This window comes from Sceloporus undulatus, chromosome 2 (genome assembly GCF_019175285.1).
Source record: "Sceloporus undulatus isolate JIND9_A2432 ecotype Alabama chromosome 2, SceUnd_v1.1, whole genome shotgun sequence".
Taxonomy (NCBI): Eukaryota; Metazoa; Chordata; class Lepidosauria; order Squamata; family Phrynosomatidae; genus Sceloporus; species Sceloporus undulatus.
In genome coordinates, this window is record NC_056523.1 from 189,713,433 (window position 1) to 189,730,620 (window position 17,188).

The following is a 17,188-nucleotide window of genomic DNA, read 5'->3' on the forward strand; positions in this document are numbered from 1 at the left end:
CAGGATACTGGTGAAAGAAATGAACCTACAGCTTTACCTCTCTGCAACGTAGGGCCAACGGAGGGGTTATTTTCAAGGGCAGGAAAGTACATGACCCTAATCAGCTCAACAAGGTTTTACTTCCATTGTTAGATCCAACTACTAGAGTAACCTACTGAGTCAATGGGATTTATTTGTTAACTTGTGAAGCACCCATTGGTTCAGCGGATCTACTTGAGCTGGGACTTGTGGTTTAAGACTGGAGTCCTGAATATGCTTTGTTGTTCTGTACCTTCAAGTCATTTCCAACTTAAGGCAACCCTAAAGCGACCCTATCACAGGGTTTTCTGGAACTGAGTGTGTGTGACTTGCCTACGGTCACCCAGTGGGTTTCTGTGGCCAAGCAGGGAATCAAACCCTGATTTCCAGAATCATAGTCCAACGCTCAAACCACCACACCATGTTGGCTCTCATAAACATGCTTTATAAGGTTGAACATTATTTCTGAATAATGTATATGATTGGGAGTAAACTTTTTCTGGGATCTGTTGGTGAAAATTGGCAAAACTAGATATAATGGATCATCTTGTCTGCTCCATTCCCATTTAAAGCAAAGGCCAGCTTGTCTAGCCACTGGGTGAACAGAATGTTGGACTGGATAGGCTTCTGGTCTCATCTAACACGGATGTTGTGTTCTTATCAATCTTCCCCTACAAAACAGTATGGTCCAAATTCTTTGCCAAGTGCAGGGATTCCTCAGTTGACAAGTCAATATGGAAATGGACCCTTAAAAGAAAACAAAGTAACAGTCTTATATCCTGGGAACACCAGCAAGTGAAGCTGGCTGGCTACTAAAGAGAGGGGATTTACAAAAGCATCCCCAGAGGTTTGTTTGGCCAGAGGCTTTATTGTCTTTCATTTTTATCTACTCACCTTTTAAAGAAACTCACAACTTTCATTTTAAACTTTTGAGGCTGGTCTTATTTTTCCACTACTAAAAAAGAAAGCTCTAAGGTTCTATTTTACTATGTGTGTTGTATTTTTACTGCATTTTGTGGTAGGTGTTCTCAGTTCTCTCAACTGTACAGAAAACATTGGTTGATGGGTGTCCATATAAATATGGTTTAAGGATTAATCTGTACACCATAAATAATTTGACACTGCTTTAACTGCCATAACTTGATGCTATGGAATTCTGGGATTTGTAATTTTGTGTCAGAGAGCTCTGGTGCCACAACAAGCTACAAATCCCAATATTTCATAGCATGGAGCCATGGCAGTTACAGCAGTGTCAAACTGCATTATTTCTACAGTGCAGGTTAGACCTATGTGGCAAGACTGCAGGCATCCAGAAAAGTTGCAGAACTGGGGACACTGATATACAATTTAGTTTCTCAGTTCATTTCTCACTTCAGAGACTAAAGAAAACACCTCATCTTCCTAGCTTTCCTGTCGCAAAGATGTAATTGGAAATGTGTGGGCAGTGTGTCAGTGAAATTTCAGGAGCTAAAGGAGTTGCTGAATATAGGAAAAGAACATTGCTTTTATGAGGTTGTTTCTGTTGCACTGTAAAGCTGTAGCTTTCTGCAGTCATTTGAGAGACATGAAGACAATAGTTCCAACAATGCTGATAGATAGCATGTTACCTTTATTGCACGATCTGTCTGATATCCTTTTTTCCTGTACTGGATACTAATATTAGTACTTTTTGTTTGTTCAAAGTTTTTGATAGCTATTTTTAAAAATGCTGTAAAAGAGCTCCCCAAATAAAAATGCAATAAAAGCAATTAAAGTATATAAAACAGAGGATAAAATAAGTATCAACAAGGCAGGGACATTTTTTAAAAAACCTGAATAAAGGCTAGTTGAAAACTTAAGAGGAAGAGAGAAAGCCAATCACTTAACTCTTTGGCAAATTAAGGATGCATCCATTATAGCAGTTTGATCCCACTTTAATTGACATGACTCCACTGCAGGGAATACTGGGATCTGTAGTTTGAGGAAGGAGTTAGAATTCTCTGCCAGAGAGCCCTAGTGCTGCAATTCAGGGGAGTGGGCTAGAGATCTTTGGATCTCTCACCAGACTATGAATCCCAGAGTTCCACAGGATGGAGTCATGAGTTGCTATAATTGTACAGTGTGGATATATCATAAGTCACATAAATTTGTTGTTGACTCCCATCAAGTTGACTTCAACTTATGGCAACCCAATGAATGATAGCCCTCTAGGTTTCCTTCTCTTTGACTACTCTGTTCAAGTCTTGCAGATTCAGAGCCATGGCTGTGTCCTTGGCCTAGGATCAAGAAATGAAGCAGTAAAGTGAGTGATGGAATTTTTCAAGGCCAGTGCCTCTATAAGTTGGAAACTACTTGAAGGCACACAACACAGACACACAAAACTTGTTTATCGCAAACACGTTATTCAAATAATCCAAGAAATGACTCTATGCATTTCTTGGATTATTTGATGGAAAAAATTGGACTACTAATTGACCAAGAACCAGATGAACTCTGGACTGGAGCCAGGGACATTGTCAGGGAGGAATGCAAAAAGACACTGTCAGTAACTAAAAAAAACTGTCTTAAGGACAGTCAAGAAGCAAAACTAAAAAGAAACAAGTAGATCAGGACCCTGAATTGACTTGTAAGCAGGGATAAGAAGAACTACAGTTGGTCCTCTGTATCAGTGGATTCTGTATCCAAGAATTCTATGGCTTGAAAATATCCCCTCCCCAATTCCAAAAAGTACACCTTGACTTTTCCATTTTATAAAAGGGGCACCATTTTACTATGCTACTTTATATACACTCATCCCTCCACATTTGCAGCTTTGACTTTTGTGGATTTGATTATTCACAGATTTTATTAATATGTTCTCTCTAGGAATATCTAGGTCCTCCAGCGTAACTCTGATCAACTTTAACTCAAAGTCACACTGAAGGACCGAGAAATTCCTAGAGAGAAGACTCCAATAGGCATTTGTAGTTCCTCCAGCGCAATTCTATGGTCTAGCAGATGTTGACCACAGAGTTGCACTGGAAGACCTAAAGATTCCTAGAGAGGTGTTCTCTCAGATAAAACATAGTGTTTTTGTTATTTGCAGTTTTTCCACGTTCACTGGGGTCCTGTGCCCCTAACCCCATCAAATGTGGAGGGATGAGTGTAATAGGACTTGAGCATCTATGGATTTTAGTATCCACAGTGGGGCCTGGAACTAAGCCCCAGTGAATATCAAGGTCCCACTGAACTGTAACAATCCATGAAAAGAAACAAGACAAAAACAAGAGACCTCTCCTACAAGATCTGAGAAATCAAAGGGAAATTTAAACCAAGAGTGGGGGACCACTGAACCAGCAAGGGAACACATTACATGAGTAAGTAGAAATAAAAATAAGATGAAAACAATACACTGAAGAGTTATATAAAGGAGTTGAAAAGATGACAGATTCATTCAAGGAATAACCATTTGAAGATGAGCCTACAGTATTAGAAAGTTAAGTGGAGCTGTCCTGAGAGCACTCAGGAGAAATAAATCACCAGGAATAGATGGCATACCAATAGATTCAGTCTTCAGAGACAGAATCTACTCTAGTTCTATCCAAAATCTGTCAACACATCTGAAAAACAAAACAATGTCCCACAGATTGGGAACACTCAATATACATTCCAATCCTCAAGAGAGGGAACACCAGCGATTGCAGTAACCTAAGGACCATTGCATTAATTTCCCATGCAAGCAAAGTGATGTTCAAAATTCTACAAAAAACACTTCTATCATATATAAAGTGAGAAATGCCAGATGTTCAGCTGGGCTCAGGAAAGGAAGAGGCAGTAGGGATCATGTTGCAAACATATGTTGGATAATGGAGCCACCAAAGAGTTTTAAAAGAAAATCAGCCTATGTTTTATAAATTATAGCAAAGCCTTTGACTGTATAGATCGTGGAAAACTATGGATTGCGCTTAAAGAATGGGTGTGCCATAATATTTGATTGTCCTGATGTCTAACCTATACTTAAGATAAGAGCCTACCTTCAGGACAGAATATGGAGAAACTGAATGGTTTCTAACTGGCAAGGGGTTGGGTAAGCCTGTATCTTGTCATCCTGTCTGTTTAACTTGTATGCTGAAGATATCATACATAAGGCAGGATTAGATTCAGAGGAAAGAGGTATGAAAATTGGAAGAAGGAACATCAACAATTTAAGATATGCAGATGACACCCTACTATTAGCAGATAATAACAAAGACTTAGAATGATTACTGACAAAAATCAAGGAAGAAAGTGCAAAGGCAGTGTTTACAGTTGAACACACACACACACACACAAATAATGGCCACAGATGATTTACTTAACATGCAGACGATGAAGACATTGTAGTTCAAGCTTTTCCATTTCTTGGCTCAGTCATTAATGACAATGGAGACAGCAGTCAAGAAATCAGAAGACAGCTAGGACTTGGAAGGGCAGCTGTGAAGCAACTAAACAAGATCTTAAGTGTAAAGCTATATCATTAAATACTAAAGTTGGGATTGTCCATGCCATTGTATTTCTGATTTCTGTGTATGAATGTGAAAGCTGGACAGTGGGGGGGGGGATCATTTCATTTTAAATACTGTTCTAGAGGACAGTTCAGCATGAACTCTGTATTGCCAAAAAGACAAATCAATGGGTCCAAGGGCAAATGAAGCCCAAACTCCCCCTAGAAGCCAAGATGTCTAAATGGATACTGCTGTACTTCGGACATATACATGATATCAGAAAAGACAATAACCCTTGATAAGATAAAAGGCAGTAGGATAAAAGGAAGGCCACATTATAGATGGATACACTCAATCTGCTAGACTTTAACAGGGCTGTTGATGACAGGGTGACTTGGAGGTCTCTCATTCATAGGGATACCATAAGTCAAAGTCAACTTGACATCAGTTCGACAAAGCAAAAGATCCTTCAGTGGGGCTGGATAAACTGTCAGGTAACTAATAAATCTAGTTAGATGCACAGCAAAAACAAAACCTGCAGTTCTGTGAAATTCCTTTCACTTAGAGGCAGGCAGGATTTGAACTGTGGTGAGCTTGTCCCACTGAAAAAGGGCCAAAAACGTAATTTGCATAGCCCTACTTTAGTCCATGCCTGGATAACCTGAACCATGGAGGACAAAAAAATGGAAACATGAATACATTATCCCCTGCCATGGGAAACAAGAAATTACTAACAAAAGGTCAGTTCACTAGTAATGTCCTGGCCACCAAACAGAAAGCAAACAGAAGTTGTAAAAAAGTGGCACAGGGTGGATGGGTGAGTTCTAACACAAAGAACCATAACTTTTGGGATGCTCAATAGCATTTTGCAAGTTGATAGGCTTGCACTGTAATTTCTTTTAAACCAAGAACGTGCCACAATAGAAAAACAAACACAACCAATTATGGAATCAATAATCTGACCTTATCAGGAATCTGTGAAAAAAGGGGAAGGAAGGAAGGTAGGTAGCAAAAGATCTTGAAGAGAAACTGGCAGTTTTGCTTACTTTACATCAGTGGTTCTCAAACTTTGTTCCTCCAGATGTTTGGAATGTCAACTCATAGAATTCTTGACCATTGGCCACACTGGCTGAGACTTCTGATTGCTGAAGTCCAAATCATTTGGAGGTCCAAAGACTGAGCAGTACTGTTTTAAGTGATGTATACATATTGCAAAATGCAGGATTTCTCCCCCATCTTTCACACATTCTTGATATTCTGAGTGCAGAATTTCTGTTTGCATATACAGTACAATTGAATGCAGGATACAAGTCCACTACAATAAGGGAACACCCACTTATTTCAGAATGATGTGTGGACTCATCATTGTTCACTGTGCCTGAACGCATCATGTCATGTCCAGTAACTTTCAGCAGTAAACTTCAGAAAACCTTTATTCAGTAACGAATGATGTTCACCAGACAGAGTTAACTAGTAAGTATAAGCAAACTACAATTAAAACACATACAAGTCCACATTTTTGGTGGGCTACCTTCTCATTTGTAGCAAATGCAAAACATTTTTGTTTAGAAAATAATTTTTCTTTTTTCTGTTCCCATGAAGGCCCCCCTCCTTCTTTCTTCTGCAGTATTCCCAAGGGAGTGATCTTGGATTGTCTTGAGACAGTCTCAACTCCCCTCCATCTGTTCATTAATGACACAGGAATGTAGTCATGTTTTAGCAGTTAACACCCCACTGCTATATGTCCCATTATTTCCTGCCTAACACATTCATACTAGTAAGCAGCAAGCAAATAAAGCTATACCCTCCTACATTAACATTTTAGACTGTGGCAGGCAAGCTGAATGATGCAGCTCCTGACACATCTAATGCTTTCTGTGCAGATGTAGACAGGGTCCAGTGTGACAAGATCGCACAGATGTTGGACGAAGAGGAGCGCCAACACAGAAAGCAGTTGCACCAGGCCATGGTGGAGTTTTGGGAGAAGGAGCAGCAGCCCTCCATGCGCCGGGAGTGGGACCTTCAAGACCCTGACGCAGCCCACAAAGAGCTCCCAGCCCGTGTGAGTGATGATGACCCCCGCTGCGGCCCTTCTAGCATGCAGCGCTTTGCTGGGGAGGACCTGAATACTAAAGCCCAGCGCAAACTGCAGAAAGAGCAGCGCAAACAAACGCTGGAGGAGCAGAGAGCTGAACGGGAAAAGAACCTTAAAGACCAAAAATACGCAGGTACTTTTTGGCTTGGGCAACATTAACCTTTTTGAACTATAACTCCAAAAATTCCCCAGCCAGCACAGGCACTGGCTGTGCCAGTTGAGGGATTCTGGGAGCTGTCATCCAAAATACAAGTTGAGTCTCCCTTATCCAAAATGCTTTGGACCAGAAGTGTTTTGGAATTTGGATTACTTTTGGATTTTGGAATACCTGTATTTGCATATATGTACATAATGAGATGTTGGAGATGGCACCTAACACAAGATTCATTTTTGTTTCGTAGACCTCTTATACACATAGCCTGACAATAATTTTATAAAATATTTTAATAATTTTGTACATGAAACAAAATTTGTGTACACTGAACCGCCAGAAAGCAAAAGTGTCACTCTTTCAGTCACCTATGAAAAATGTTTGGGATTTTGAAGTGTTTTGGATTTCGGAATTCCAGAAAAGGGAGACTCCGCCTATAATGCATCCAGGTTCTAGGTTTTGGCTGGAGGGCATGAGGAAGTGTTGCCTTATCCAAGACACTTAAGGGGCTGGCGGGGGCAGGGGTGGGAACAGGACACTAAAGTCCACAATGTTTCTATTTCTATCATCTGAGGCACAACATACCAAGAGATTTTTCTGGTCCCACCAAAGTAAAGGCCTTTTACTGCCTCCCTTGGTATTCAGCATGTCTCATTGTAATGTTCACCATTCACAAAGACTGCACAGCAAAGTTTTTGTTCCAGGCTCTTAAATTAGACTCAGTTTTGGGTGCCCATGCTGGTTTACAACAGCTTCATTCAGATTCCTGAGGTCTGTAGGATGACTGCCTTTAAAAAAAGAAAAAAAGAAAAAGGTTCTTTAGATTACAGAGGAAAAGTCACCTGCATTTGGAATATGTGTATTATAAAATATAGCCCACCTGCCACCAGTCAATATACTTCAAGCTCCCTCCTGCTGCAGTCCTTTTTGAAACAAAGCTCCCCATCATTTCATAATGGGCAGACTATGGCAGACATAATCAGTTAATTTTCCAGATCTGTCCCTTACTCTGCGCCTTTTAATGTGAAAATTACTCTGCTGCTTTTAAATCTGCCTTTCCTCACTTTGTCCCACAATAGGCTCACCTTTGACTAGTATTTAGTACATTCTTGACCTTTCCCCCCAGACCACTCATTGCAAGGAGAAATAAATGGGGAAAGGACACGCCAGATTTAGTTTGGCTGGCAGGCTGAAGCTAAATCTTTAAGAGGTTCCCTCCCAACCCTTTCTTTTTGCCAGCTTTTATTCATCATCTCAGTGGCACAACTGATTTACCTAGTCCGGGGTTGGGAATAATGTGCCCTTCTAGATGTTGTTGGATTGCAACTCCCAGCAGCCATACCTATTATAGGCAGTGATGTGGAACACTGGGAGTTGGACAAGGTGGGAGTTGTAGGGAGTTGGCGCATTCATGACGTAAGCAATGTGCAGCGATGTCTATACCCTGCACGACGCTTATGTCATGATAATGGCCCCCATATGGACGGGAGGCTGCCATTATGCTGCCGCCATGACGTCCTAGGGTGAGGGACCGTGCGGTTGATGCGCGGTCCCTAACCCTTGAATCACTGCCTGGACACTGCTTCTTGGCGGCATGTACTGGGCCTTAATCACTGTTTAAAGTCCCAATTCCATCCCAACCCCCATAGTCCAATGCTTAAACTACTACAACATGCTGATTCTCTTCTTAGCAGATTTTGGGTGCTCTCTTTATGGTGCCCAGAATCTGCTAGTAGGGAATTTCTGTGTTGGGGAGAAACAAAGGTATCAGGGTAACCTAATGCCTAGACTGCATGCCAGAACACCCATTTGCAGTGATCCCATTCTGCTTGCAGATACCCTGGATGACAAAAAAAGGGTAGAGCTGGACCAGAGAGCCCTGGAGCTGGCACGTTTGGAGGAGGAATGTCGCAAGGCCAAAGCCATGGCATTAGCAGACTTTAATCGAGCCCAGGTACACCCACTTTAATCCCTTATCCAGAGAACTCTTGAGAGCAGGTGTATGCAACTTTGGCTGGTGTAAGGACCATGCTCTGCACAAAAATGGGTTACATTTAATGTTTCCTCCAACTGGAAGCACCCAGAAGTTTACTTCCATCTTTGAAAAAGAAACTGGAAGAGGGTTCTTACCTTAACATGGAGGAGAACTGCTACTTAGAGGCTTCCAGGAGTGTCAGTTCTCCTTTTTGTTAGAAGAAAGGGGTATCCAAGTGGTATTAGGGCCATAAAAATGCAGGATTGCATTTCATCCACTCTGTAGAATCATAGCATTGGAAGGGACTGCAAGGGTCACCTGATCAAACCTGCTGCCATTCAGAAATATACAACTAAAGCACTCCTGAGAGATGGCCATCCAACCTCTTGTTCAACACCTCAGGAGAGTCTAGTACCCTCCAAGACAATTTATTCCCCTGCTAAACAGCTCTTGCTTTCAAAAGGTTTTTCCAAATGTTTCGGTGGAAAATCTCTTTTCTTGCAATATGAATCCATTACTTCCTGATGTCTGGAACAGCAGAAACTGAGTTTGCTCGCTGTTCTACATGACATCTTTTCAACTATTTAAATATGATTCTCATATCAGTTCTTAATCCTCCAAGTTAAACATACCTAGCTAAATGTAGCCCAGACTAGAGAGAGAAGAGAGTGCAAAGATTTGGACTCCACTGCAGCAACATTGCTACAGTTAATTGTGGGCCTGGGCCAGGAGGACCCAGTCCATCAAACCTCATCTCTCTTCCTTTGCCCTAAACAGGCTGCTGAAGTTGCTGAACAGCAGCGCCTTGCCCGCCAGCGAGAGCAGGATGACAACTATGCAGAGATCCACAACCATCTGACCAGCAACCTCCTGATGGAAACTCCTGACATAGCTCAAAGTGCAATGGGGGCAGACCGCGTGATCACCAGTAGCTGGAAAGGGATGACCACTGCCCAGCTGAAGGCTGTGTTGAAGACGCAGGAGGAACAGTGCAAGGAGAACAAGGCAAGTGGCACAGAGCATAGTGGTGAGGGGAGGCACAGGCCAGAGAAGAATTGTTTATGGGGAGCAGAAAGGAGGTACAGGTTAAGGAGCACAGGTTTCTAAATAGTAAATATGGCTTTTTGCCCACCAAATGTTGGTTAGGGATGATAGTGCTTTATATGTCTACCTGCCCAGGAACAAAGGTCTTCAGGAGGAGCTCTCCTCTGAGTCTCACCAGTGGGGATAATATAGTGTAGGGAGAGATGGGAGAGGGCCTTTGTGGCACCTCAACTGGGGAATGCTTCCCTTTGGTGGTCCAATTGGTGCCAATGTGGTTTGTTTATTTGTTGCTTTATTTATTGGTTTTATATCCCGTCTTTCTCCCAAAATGGGATTCTAGTTTTTTTCTGTCGCAAAGCCAAAACGCAGCTTTTAAAAAAACAAAGAATTTTTAGACTTATTGTACTTTTAAAGGTACATGTACATGGGTTTATAATTGTTACAGCCTTTTAAAAGCTGTTTTCTGTTTTAACTTGTTGTCTTAATATGTTTTTTATTTATTCATTCATTAAAATATTAATATCCCATCCTGTATTTGAAGATCTCAGGGTGGCAAGTTATTACTGTACCTCAGTCTTTTATATCCACAGATTTTTTAATCCATTAATTCAACCATCCACAATTAGACAATATCCCCCCAAAAATATAAATTCCAAAAAGTAAACCTTGATTTTACCATTTTATATAAGAGACACCATTTTATTGAGTCACTGTATATAAGGGGACTTGAGCATCCACAGATTTTGGTCTACATGGGAGGATGACGTCCTGGAAGCAAACCCCAGCAGGTAATAAGGGCCCATTGTATTCTAAACATTATTTGAATCAAATTATTATTCAAATATTCAAGTTTTATGAGATTGAATTATTATTAAAATAATTTGAATTATTGCTTTAAAATTTGTTTTAAATTGTTTATATTGTTTTATTTGTGTACTATTTATCTTTTGATGATAAATAGAAGGCAAGCTATTTATCATCAAAAGAATGCCAGTGTGGCATAGTGGTTTGAGTGTTGGACTGCGACTTTGGCGACCAGGGTTCAAATCCTGGCTTGGCCATAGAAACCCACTGGGTATGGGCAAGTGACACTTTCTGAGCCTCAGAGGATGGCAGTGGCAAACTCCCTCTGAAAAAATTATCCAAGAAAACCCAAGATAGGTCTGCCTTAGAGTCACTATAAGACAGAAATGGCTTGAAGGCACACATCAACAAATTTATCACCATCATGTTGGGAATGCTGGTTTAGTGCATCTTGTAGCAGTACTAGTGGAGGTCTCTGGACTGATTCCAAAAAGGGAAGAAATTGTTGCAGCCAGTAGGCACCGTGGGTATCAATGGGCCTCTTTTTTCCCTCTTGGCATGCTGAGAAAAATAATTATACTGCTCCTCCATATCAGATAACTTGTGAAATAGGCTGTTTGTTATCCTCCTCTGCAAACACAGGCTCCCCATACACAGTCTTCTGCCTTCCTTTGTCTTTGTTTCCCATGGCTGCCTGTTTCTCCTGATGGCAACAGTGAAGTTCTACAGCAGGAGATGACAGAAAAAACTCACAGATGGAATAGTTATTACAAAGATCCTCTGCAATTTTGCAGCATGGTCCATGTATTGCAAAGTGCTTCATAGGCACACTAGCCCAGAAACCCTTTACAACAGCCCTGTGAGGTAGACTGGTAAAACATGAAGAATGGGACAGAGGCTGAGTGCACAACAGTTATTCTATGGGAGAGCAGAGATCTGAACTGGGAGTAGCAGAGCTGGCACTGTTACCCTTGACATGGCACCTGGCTTCCAGTTCCTTGAAGCAAGTTGAGAGGAGGGCAACCAAAATGGTGAAAGGTATGGAAAACATGCCCTGTGAGGAGCAATTTAGGGAGCTGGTATGTTTAGCCTGGAGAGGTTAAGGGGTGACATGACAGATGTTGAAACATTTTAAGGGATGTCATATTAAAGATGGAGCAAGCTTGTTTTTTACTACTGCAGAGACTACAACACGGAGCAATGGATTCAAACTACAGGGAAAGAGATCCTACCTAAACCTTAGAAAGAACTTGACACAAGAGCTGTTCAACAGTGGAACATGCTCCCTCTGAGTGGTGGAGTCTCCTTCTTTAGAGGTTTTTAAACAAAGTCTGGATGGCCATCTGTTGCGGGTGCTATGATACTATATTCCTGCATGCCCGGGGGTTGGATTAGATGGCCCTTGAGGTCTGTTCCAACTCAATGATTCTATGATTCTTAATCTTACAGAGGCTGCGAGAAGAAGAACGGCAGCGGGATGCTGAGTGGGATCGGCAGCGGCAGTTGGCTGATCGCGCTGCCATGCAGATGGAAGTTCAGGAACAAAATTTGCGCCTGCAGTTGAGGAAGAACTTGGATGGCTACAACCAGGAGTTGGCAGAGGCACAGAAGGCAAAGTGAGTAGCCCAAGGCTGGAAAGTGAACCGTACCCATGAAACTAGTGAGTAAAAGTGGCCTGAAGGTAGAGTAGGAGCCTGCTCTGATTTTCATTGGAATGCATAAGAGCTATGCAAGAATTGCTGAGTGCAGAAGTGGGCAAAGGGTAACCCCCAAGGCTACTGGTGCAGCCTTCAACCCTTCCAGGCTGCTCTATTAATGACCAAAAAGAGGAGGGGAGTTGATGCTTCTGGAAATCTCCAAAAACAGCCATTCACCTTTTCAACTGTCTTGCTTAATCTCTGAAAATTCCTGTTCCACAAAAGCAAAAGTAGACTTTCAGTTACTTCAGGGTATTTTTTTTTCCCTGGGAAGTCTGTGCAGCCCTCAGAAGCTCTCCAGGGCAGAATATTGCCCTCAGACCTGCTGTAATAGTCCACCCCTGGCTTAGCAAAAAGCCACTTGCTGTCTTTGTAGCTCCAGAATAGCTCAGGGCAGCCTCTGGTAGGATGCTCAATGCCACAAGATCCTGAGCAGCCAAAGCAGGTGACATAATCCTTATGGCAGAGGTGAACAAAGTGCAACCCCTGGACCCAATTTTTTCCAAAGCCTTCCAACCTCCCCTTCCAATTTTTAAAAAAACAAACATTTTTGGCAAAACTTCAGGGCCATTTTTTTGCTGCAAACTAAGTGTGTGAAAACATGTGGAAATACCCCCACTCCATCCTCACAAGGACCCCAGAACTGCGCACTACCCCAAAGTACCTCTCTTCTCCTCTGCAGTCTCTCTAAAAGTGTTGGCAGGAACTGACGTTAGCAACAGCAATAGCATTTATATTTCTATACCACTTAATAGAGAACTGAACACTCTCTAAGCGGTTTACAATCTGTAAGCCAATTGCCCCCAACAAACTGGGTACTCATTTTAGCAACCTATGAAAGGATGGCAGGCTGAGTCAGCTTTGGGGCCCTGGGATAGAACTCACAACGTTGTGGCTGCAGTACCAGTATTTAATCACTGCACCATCAGGGCTCCATATTGCCACTTTGAAAGGACTACAAAGGAAAACAGATACTGTATTTGGGCCTGCTATGGAGAGAGTAGAGAGCTAGTGTGGTGTAGAAGTTTGAGCGTTGGACTATAATTCTGAAGACCAGGGTTCAGATCCCCACTTGGTTATGAAAACCCACTGGGTGACCTTGGGCAAGTCACACACTCTCCGCTGCAGATGAAAGCAATAGCACATCCCCTTTGAACAAATATTGCCAAAAGAAAACCCGTTATAGGTTCACTTTAGGATTGCCATGAGTCGGAAACAACTTGAAGGCACACCAAAGCAATGGGGGAGGGTACAGCTCTGGAGAGTTGGCCCCAGGCCCCATGCAGTTGCCCACCCTATGGGGACATATTTGTATAAAATATCTACCCATAAGCATAAACAGCTAAACCTCTTGAAATATGTAGGTCAGGTCTGGCTGGAAGCATCACCCTCTATAGCTACTCAGTGGAGGGGAATCACATTACACGCACATTCAAGTACTTTTGTCTGATGTTCCTATCAATGAAAACTGACACCAGGTATAATCTGAAGCACAAATGAAGGTGGGGAAAGCACATCCACCTTCTCGCAACACACATCTCCCTTCTTTGTTTTACAGCTTGCAGTATCTGGAGAAAGAAGTCTACACCAACACACCCACAGCCCAGTATCACTTGCAGTTTAACACAAGCAGCCGCTGACCGAACCATCTACAAGAGTGAAGTTTCTGGAATCGACAAATTTTTGTAGCAGACAACGGGAGCCCTCTGGTGGCTGTACATAGAGATACAAGGGAAACACAAGTATTGCTCTCCAAGGACCATGAACAAAGTCCAATTTGGACTAATTTATATCTTATCAGGGGGAGCCTTTTTAACTGGTGGGGTGGTTTTCTGTTTGGACACCTGCACAGGTATAAATATTGTTCAGCTCACAAGACAAGCTGCTTTGTACAAATGATTTAGTATGTTGTGGAGTGGACTTTGTTCGGTGTAAATTGGCTCATAAAGCAGGCGTGTCGTTTTGCAAATGCATAGGGAAACATAATCCATCACCAAGAGTGTGGGAAGTCCAAGGGCACATCTAAGTTGGCCTTTCCTCAGAGGATTAGAAGCTAGCATTCAGTACTTGCCATCCAGATTAGAAGAGTGATACAATCTCAGATAGTCCACTAGAGCCATGTGATAGACAAAGCCAGTTAGGCAGCTTGACCGCACTATGGTCTGAATATCTATTAACCAACTGTATATTAGAATTCCCAGCTTCCATGGAGAATAGGCATCAGCAGCACATGATGTATCCAACTTCCTGGATTCACCCGAGGTTTATTCTTCAGAAGCTACAAGGAAGGAAGGGAAATCGTATTGTGGAGGCCAGAGACCGCCCTGGCTTACTCTGTTCTGAAACACTGTCCTCCAAGTACCATTACTTGCCATCTTCTGCCCTCACTCTTGGTTTTAAACAAAGAATGCTACATTATGTGGAAACTTAAAGGGAAACCTAAAGAATTAGGTAACACATGTCCCTTTGTTTGTACAATTTAAGATTTGTGTTTTCTTGATTTTTCTTTTGGTGCAGTATACACTTAATCCTCATACAGCAGGCAGGAGGGCAGAATAATCATTTGTTTATTAAGATCCAGGTGTAAATCATTTGCTTTGTTGGCCCAGATTCCAGTCAGGGTCAACAGATTCAAAGTACTATGATTATGGTCCAGTGGAAATAGACATTCCCAGCTAATGAGGAGGACAGGCTTTCTTGCTCACACAGGCCAGACTCAGAGCTCAGGGCTGCATTCGGATGGCCCCATCAAGCCTGATCACTTCACCGTTGATCATAGGATTCTCTACAATGCATTGTACCAGATGGGCATACTCCTCTGGAGCACCAAGACGGCTTGGGAAGGGCACTTGTCGTGCCAGAAATGTCCGCACTTTCTCAGGAAGCGATGCCAAAAGAGGTGTTGCAAACAGACCTGGCAAAGTTAAAAAAAATTATAATAATTCAGGGTTGTTCCCATCCTTTGTACACATTTTTAACAATGCCTATGAAACTGGATGTACCCCACAATTTCTGAAAATCAGAATGCATTATTACGTGTAGCCTTCCCAAAATGTGAGGTTTTCATTTGAAAAATATATTTACTAGGACTTTTGCCTATAAAGAAAGGCCTGAAAGTGCACAAACAGTGTCTGCTGAAATCGAAGATGTGACACAAGATGTAGCCTGTTAGAAGAAGATTCCCAGAAGTTGTGGGCTACCAGGCTTCAGTGCTCCTCCCCCAGTCCAAATTAAATATGTAAAAGCAAAACATTTAGAATAGATATTAGACAAAACAAATTTGTGTAGATTCTTCTAATGTACATAATACGTGCAGATTGTAGAATCTGAATTACTTTGGCAACAGAATTTCAGTTTTTTGTTCTGAATTGGCAAGTACAAATAACCTCTTCCTATAACCATTTGCCATTCAAGTCGTGCACAACCTTAACAAATTCAACCCCCCCCCCCCGCCTTTTACAATGCCCGGATTAATGGCAGGATTGGTACCTGGTGCAATAGTAACAACACGGATCCCCATAGGGGCAAGATCCCGGGCGATGGGCAGCGTCATTCCCACAATACCTCCTTTGGAAGCCGAGTAAGCAGCCTGGCCAACCTGTAGGATATACAATTAATAGCTTAGTGTCATAACAATAACAGGACAAAACCCACAGTTACGACAATCACAAGTTAGAAGTGTTATCTAAAATATACATGAAAAGTGATTATGTAAATGGTAAGTAACATGGAGACAAGGCCTCTGGAGTTACAGGGATACAAAGTAAGATGAATCAGTATTCACTCTGATTTGAGAGCAGAGTTGAGAGAAAGGAAGGGTGGATAGGTCTTGTGGGCTGCTCTAGTCCATGCTGAAAAACATATACAACCCCATGATCTTTTATAGAATCATAGAGTTGGAAGAGACCACAAGGGCCATCCAGTCCAACCCCCTGCCATGCAGGGCTGGGTTTAGTTTGCCTCTAGTCCATAGAGCAAGGCAGTACAGGAGAAGTGGACAAGAATCAAAGCCTCCATGTGTGCCATGTCTCTAGCCCACAGAGATGTCTTTGCTCCTGGCTAAGAGTTCCACAAACCACATGCTGCCTCTAAGCTGAAGGCTGGCCAACCTTGGATGAGTTCAGCCTCCATATGCAGGGTCTTCACAACCATACCTCTCCACACAAAGCCCTTTATGATCCGAGGGCAAAGCAATTTCAGAGCTACAAGATGAGCAGATTACTCCCCTGCCATTAGACACTGAAGGTTAGCTGGCAGAGGAAAATGGGAACTCACCTGCCCCTCAAAAGCAGCCACGCTAGCGGTGTTGATGATCACCCCTCTATGTCCATCTGAGCCAGGCTCATTCTTCCCCATTTCACCTGCAGTCAGCCGAATAACATTGAATGTTCCCGCGATGTTCACCTGAGAGACACAAACAAAAGAGGGTTGAGGACTCAAAGCCGTGTTCTGCCATATTAATCAACCAGCCAGAACAATACCACACATTCCCACCAGCACATGAGACAATTAACTATAGGCTTTGCAAATTCTGCCTCCCCCACCCCAATCATTTTCATATATACTCCATGTGGGAAATCCACATCAACATGCAGTCTTCACAGGTCCTCTGGGCCTGCCATGGAAGCCCATGATGCTCTGGTCAGTCCATTATTCACTTTATTTGTATCCCACCTTTTTCTCAAAAATGAAACTGCAAGTGGCTCACCAATTTAAACCACAGAAACCATAGTTGATATTGCCCACTGCCACTGTTGATAGTATTTTGCCCCTTCCCACTTGACATATTATACCTTGGCATGCTCTGTATGTGCTGTGTATGTGCAAATAGCACACTCAGCTCTGAATGCAACCCTTGATCTGAATCAAGTTGTGTCCTAGATAGATAGTAATAATTAACTCTGGTTTTTTTTTTAAAGTATCAGTCCTTATCCAACGAAGCAGAACCATCCAGAGACACTA

At 42.3% G+C, this 17,188-nt stretch overlaps 2 protein-coding genes across 3 annotated transcripts in view; one reads left to right on the forward strand and one right to left on the reverse strand.

The window, feature by feature from the left end:
• RIBC1 (RIB43A domain with coiled-coils 1) overlaps nucleotides 1–14,122 on the forward strand; it is a 16,692-nt gene extending 2,570 nt beyond the window's left edge. For both annotated transcript variants that reach the window (XM_042452422.1, XM_042452423.1), the window contains exons 4-8: nucleotides 6,344–6,688; nucleotides 8,542–8,660; nucleotides 9,459–9,686; nucleotides 11,979–12,145; nucleotides 13,785–14,122. In XM_042452422.1, coding sequence (XP_042308356.1) covers nucleotides 6,344–6,688; nucleotides 8,542–8,660; nucleotides 9,459–9,686; nucleotides 11,979–12,145; nucleotides 13,785–13,866 — 941 coding nt within the window. In that variant the 3' untranslated portion in view covers nucleotides 13,867–14,122. The remainder of the gene's footprint in view (nucleotides 1–6,343; nucleotides 6,689–8,541; nucleotides 8,661–9,458; nucleotides 9,687–11,978; nucleotides 12,146–13,784) is intronic.
• A 653-nt stretch (nucleotides 14,123–14,775) lies between these two features.
• The window catches only part of HSD17B10 (hydroxysteroid 17-beta dehydrogenase 10), a 4,419-nt gene continuing 2,006 nt past the window's right edge, over nucleotides 14,776–17,188 (reverse strand). Inside the window, exons 4-6 of the mRNA XM_042452430.1 lie at nucleotides 16,502–16,630; nucleotides 15,716–15,824; nucleotides 14,776–15,140 (exon numbers count right to left, since the gene is read on the reverse strand). Of these exons, the coding sequence (XP_042308364.1) occupies nucleotides 14,950–15,140; nucleotides 15,716–15,824; nucleotides 16,502–16,630 (429 nt within the window). The 3' untranslated portion in view covers nucleotides 14,776–14,949. The remainder of the gene's footprint in view (nucleotides 15,141–15,715; nucleotides 15,825–16,501; nucleotides 16,631–17,188) is intronic.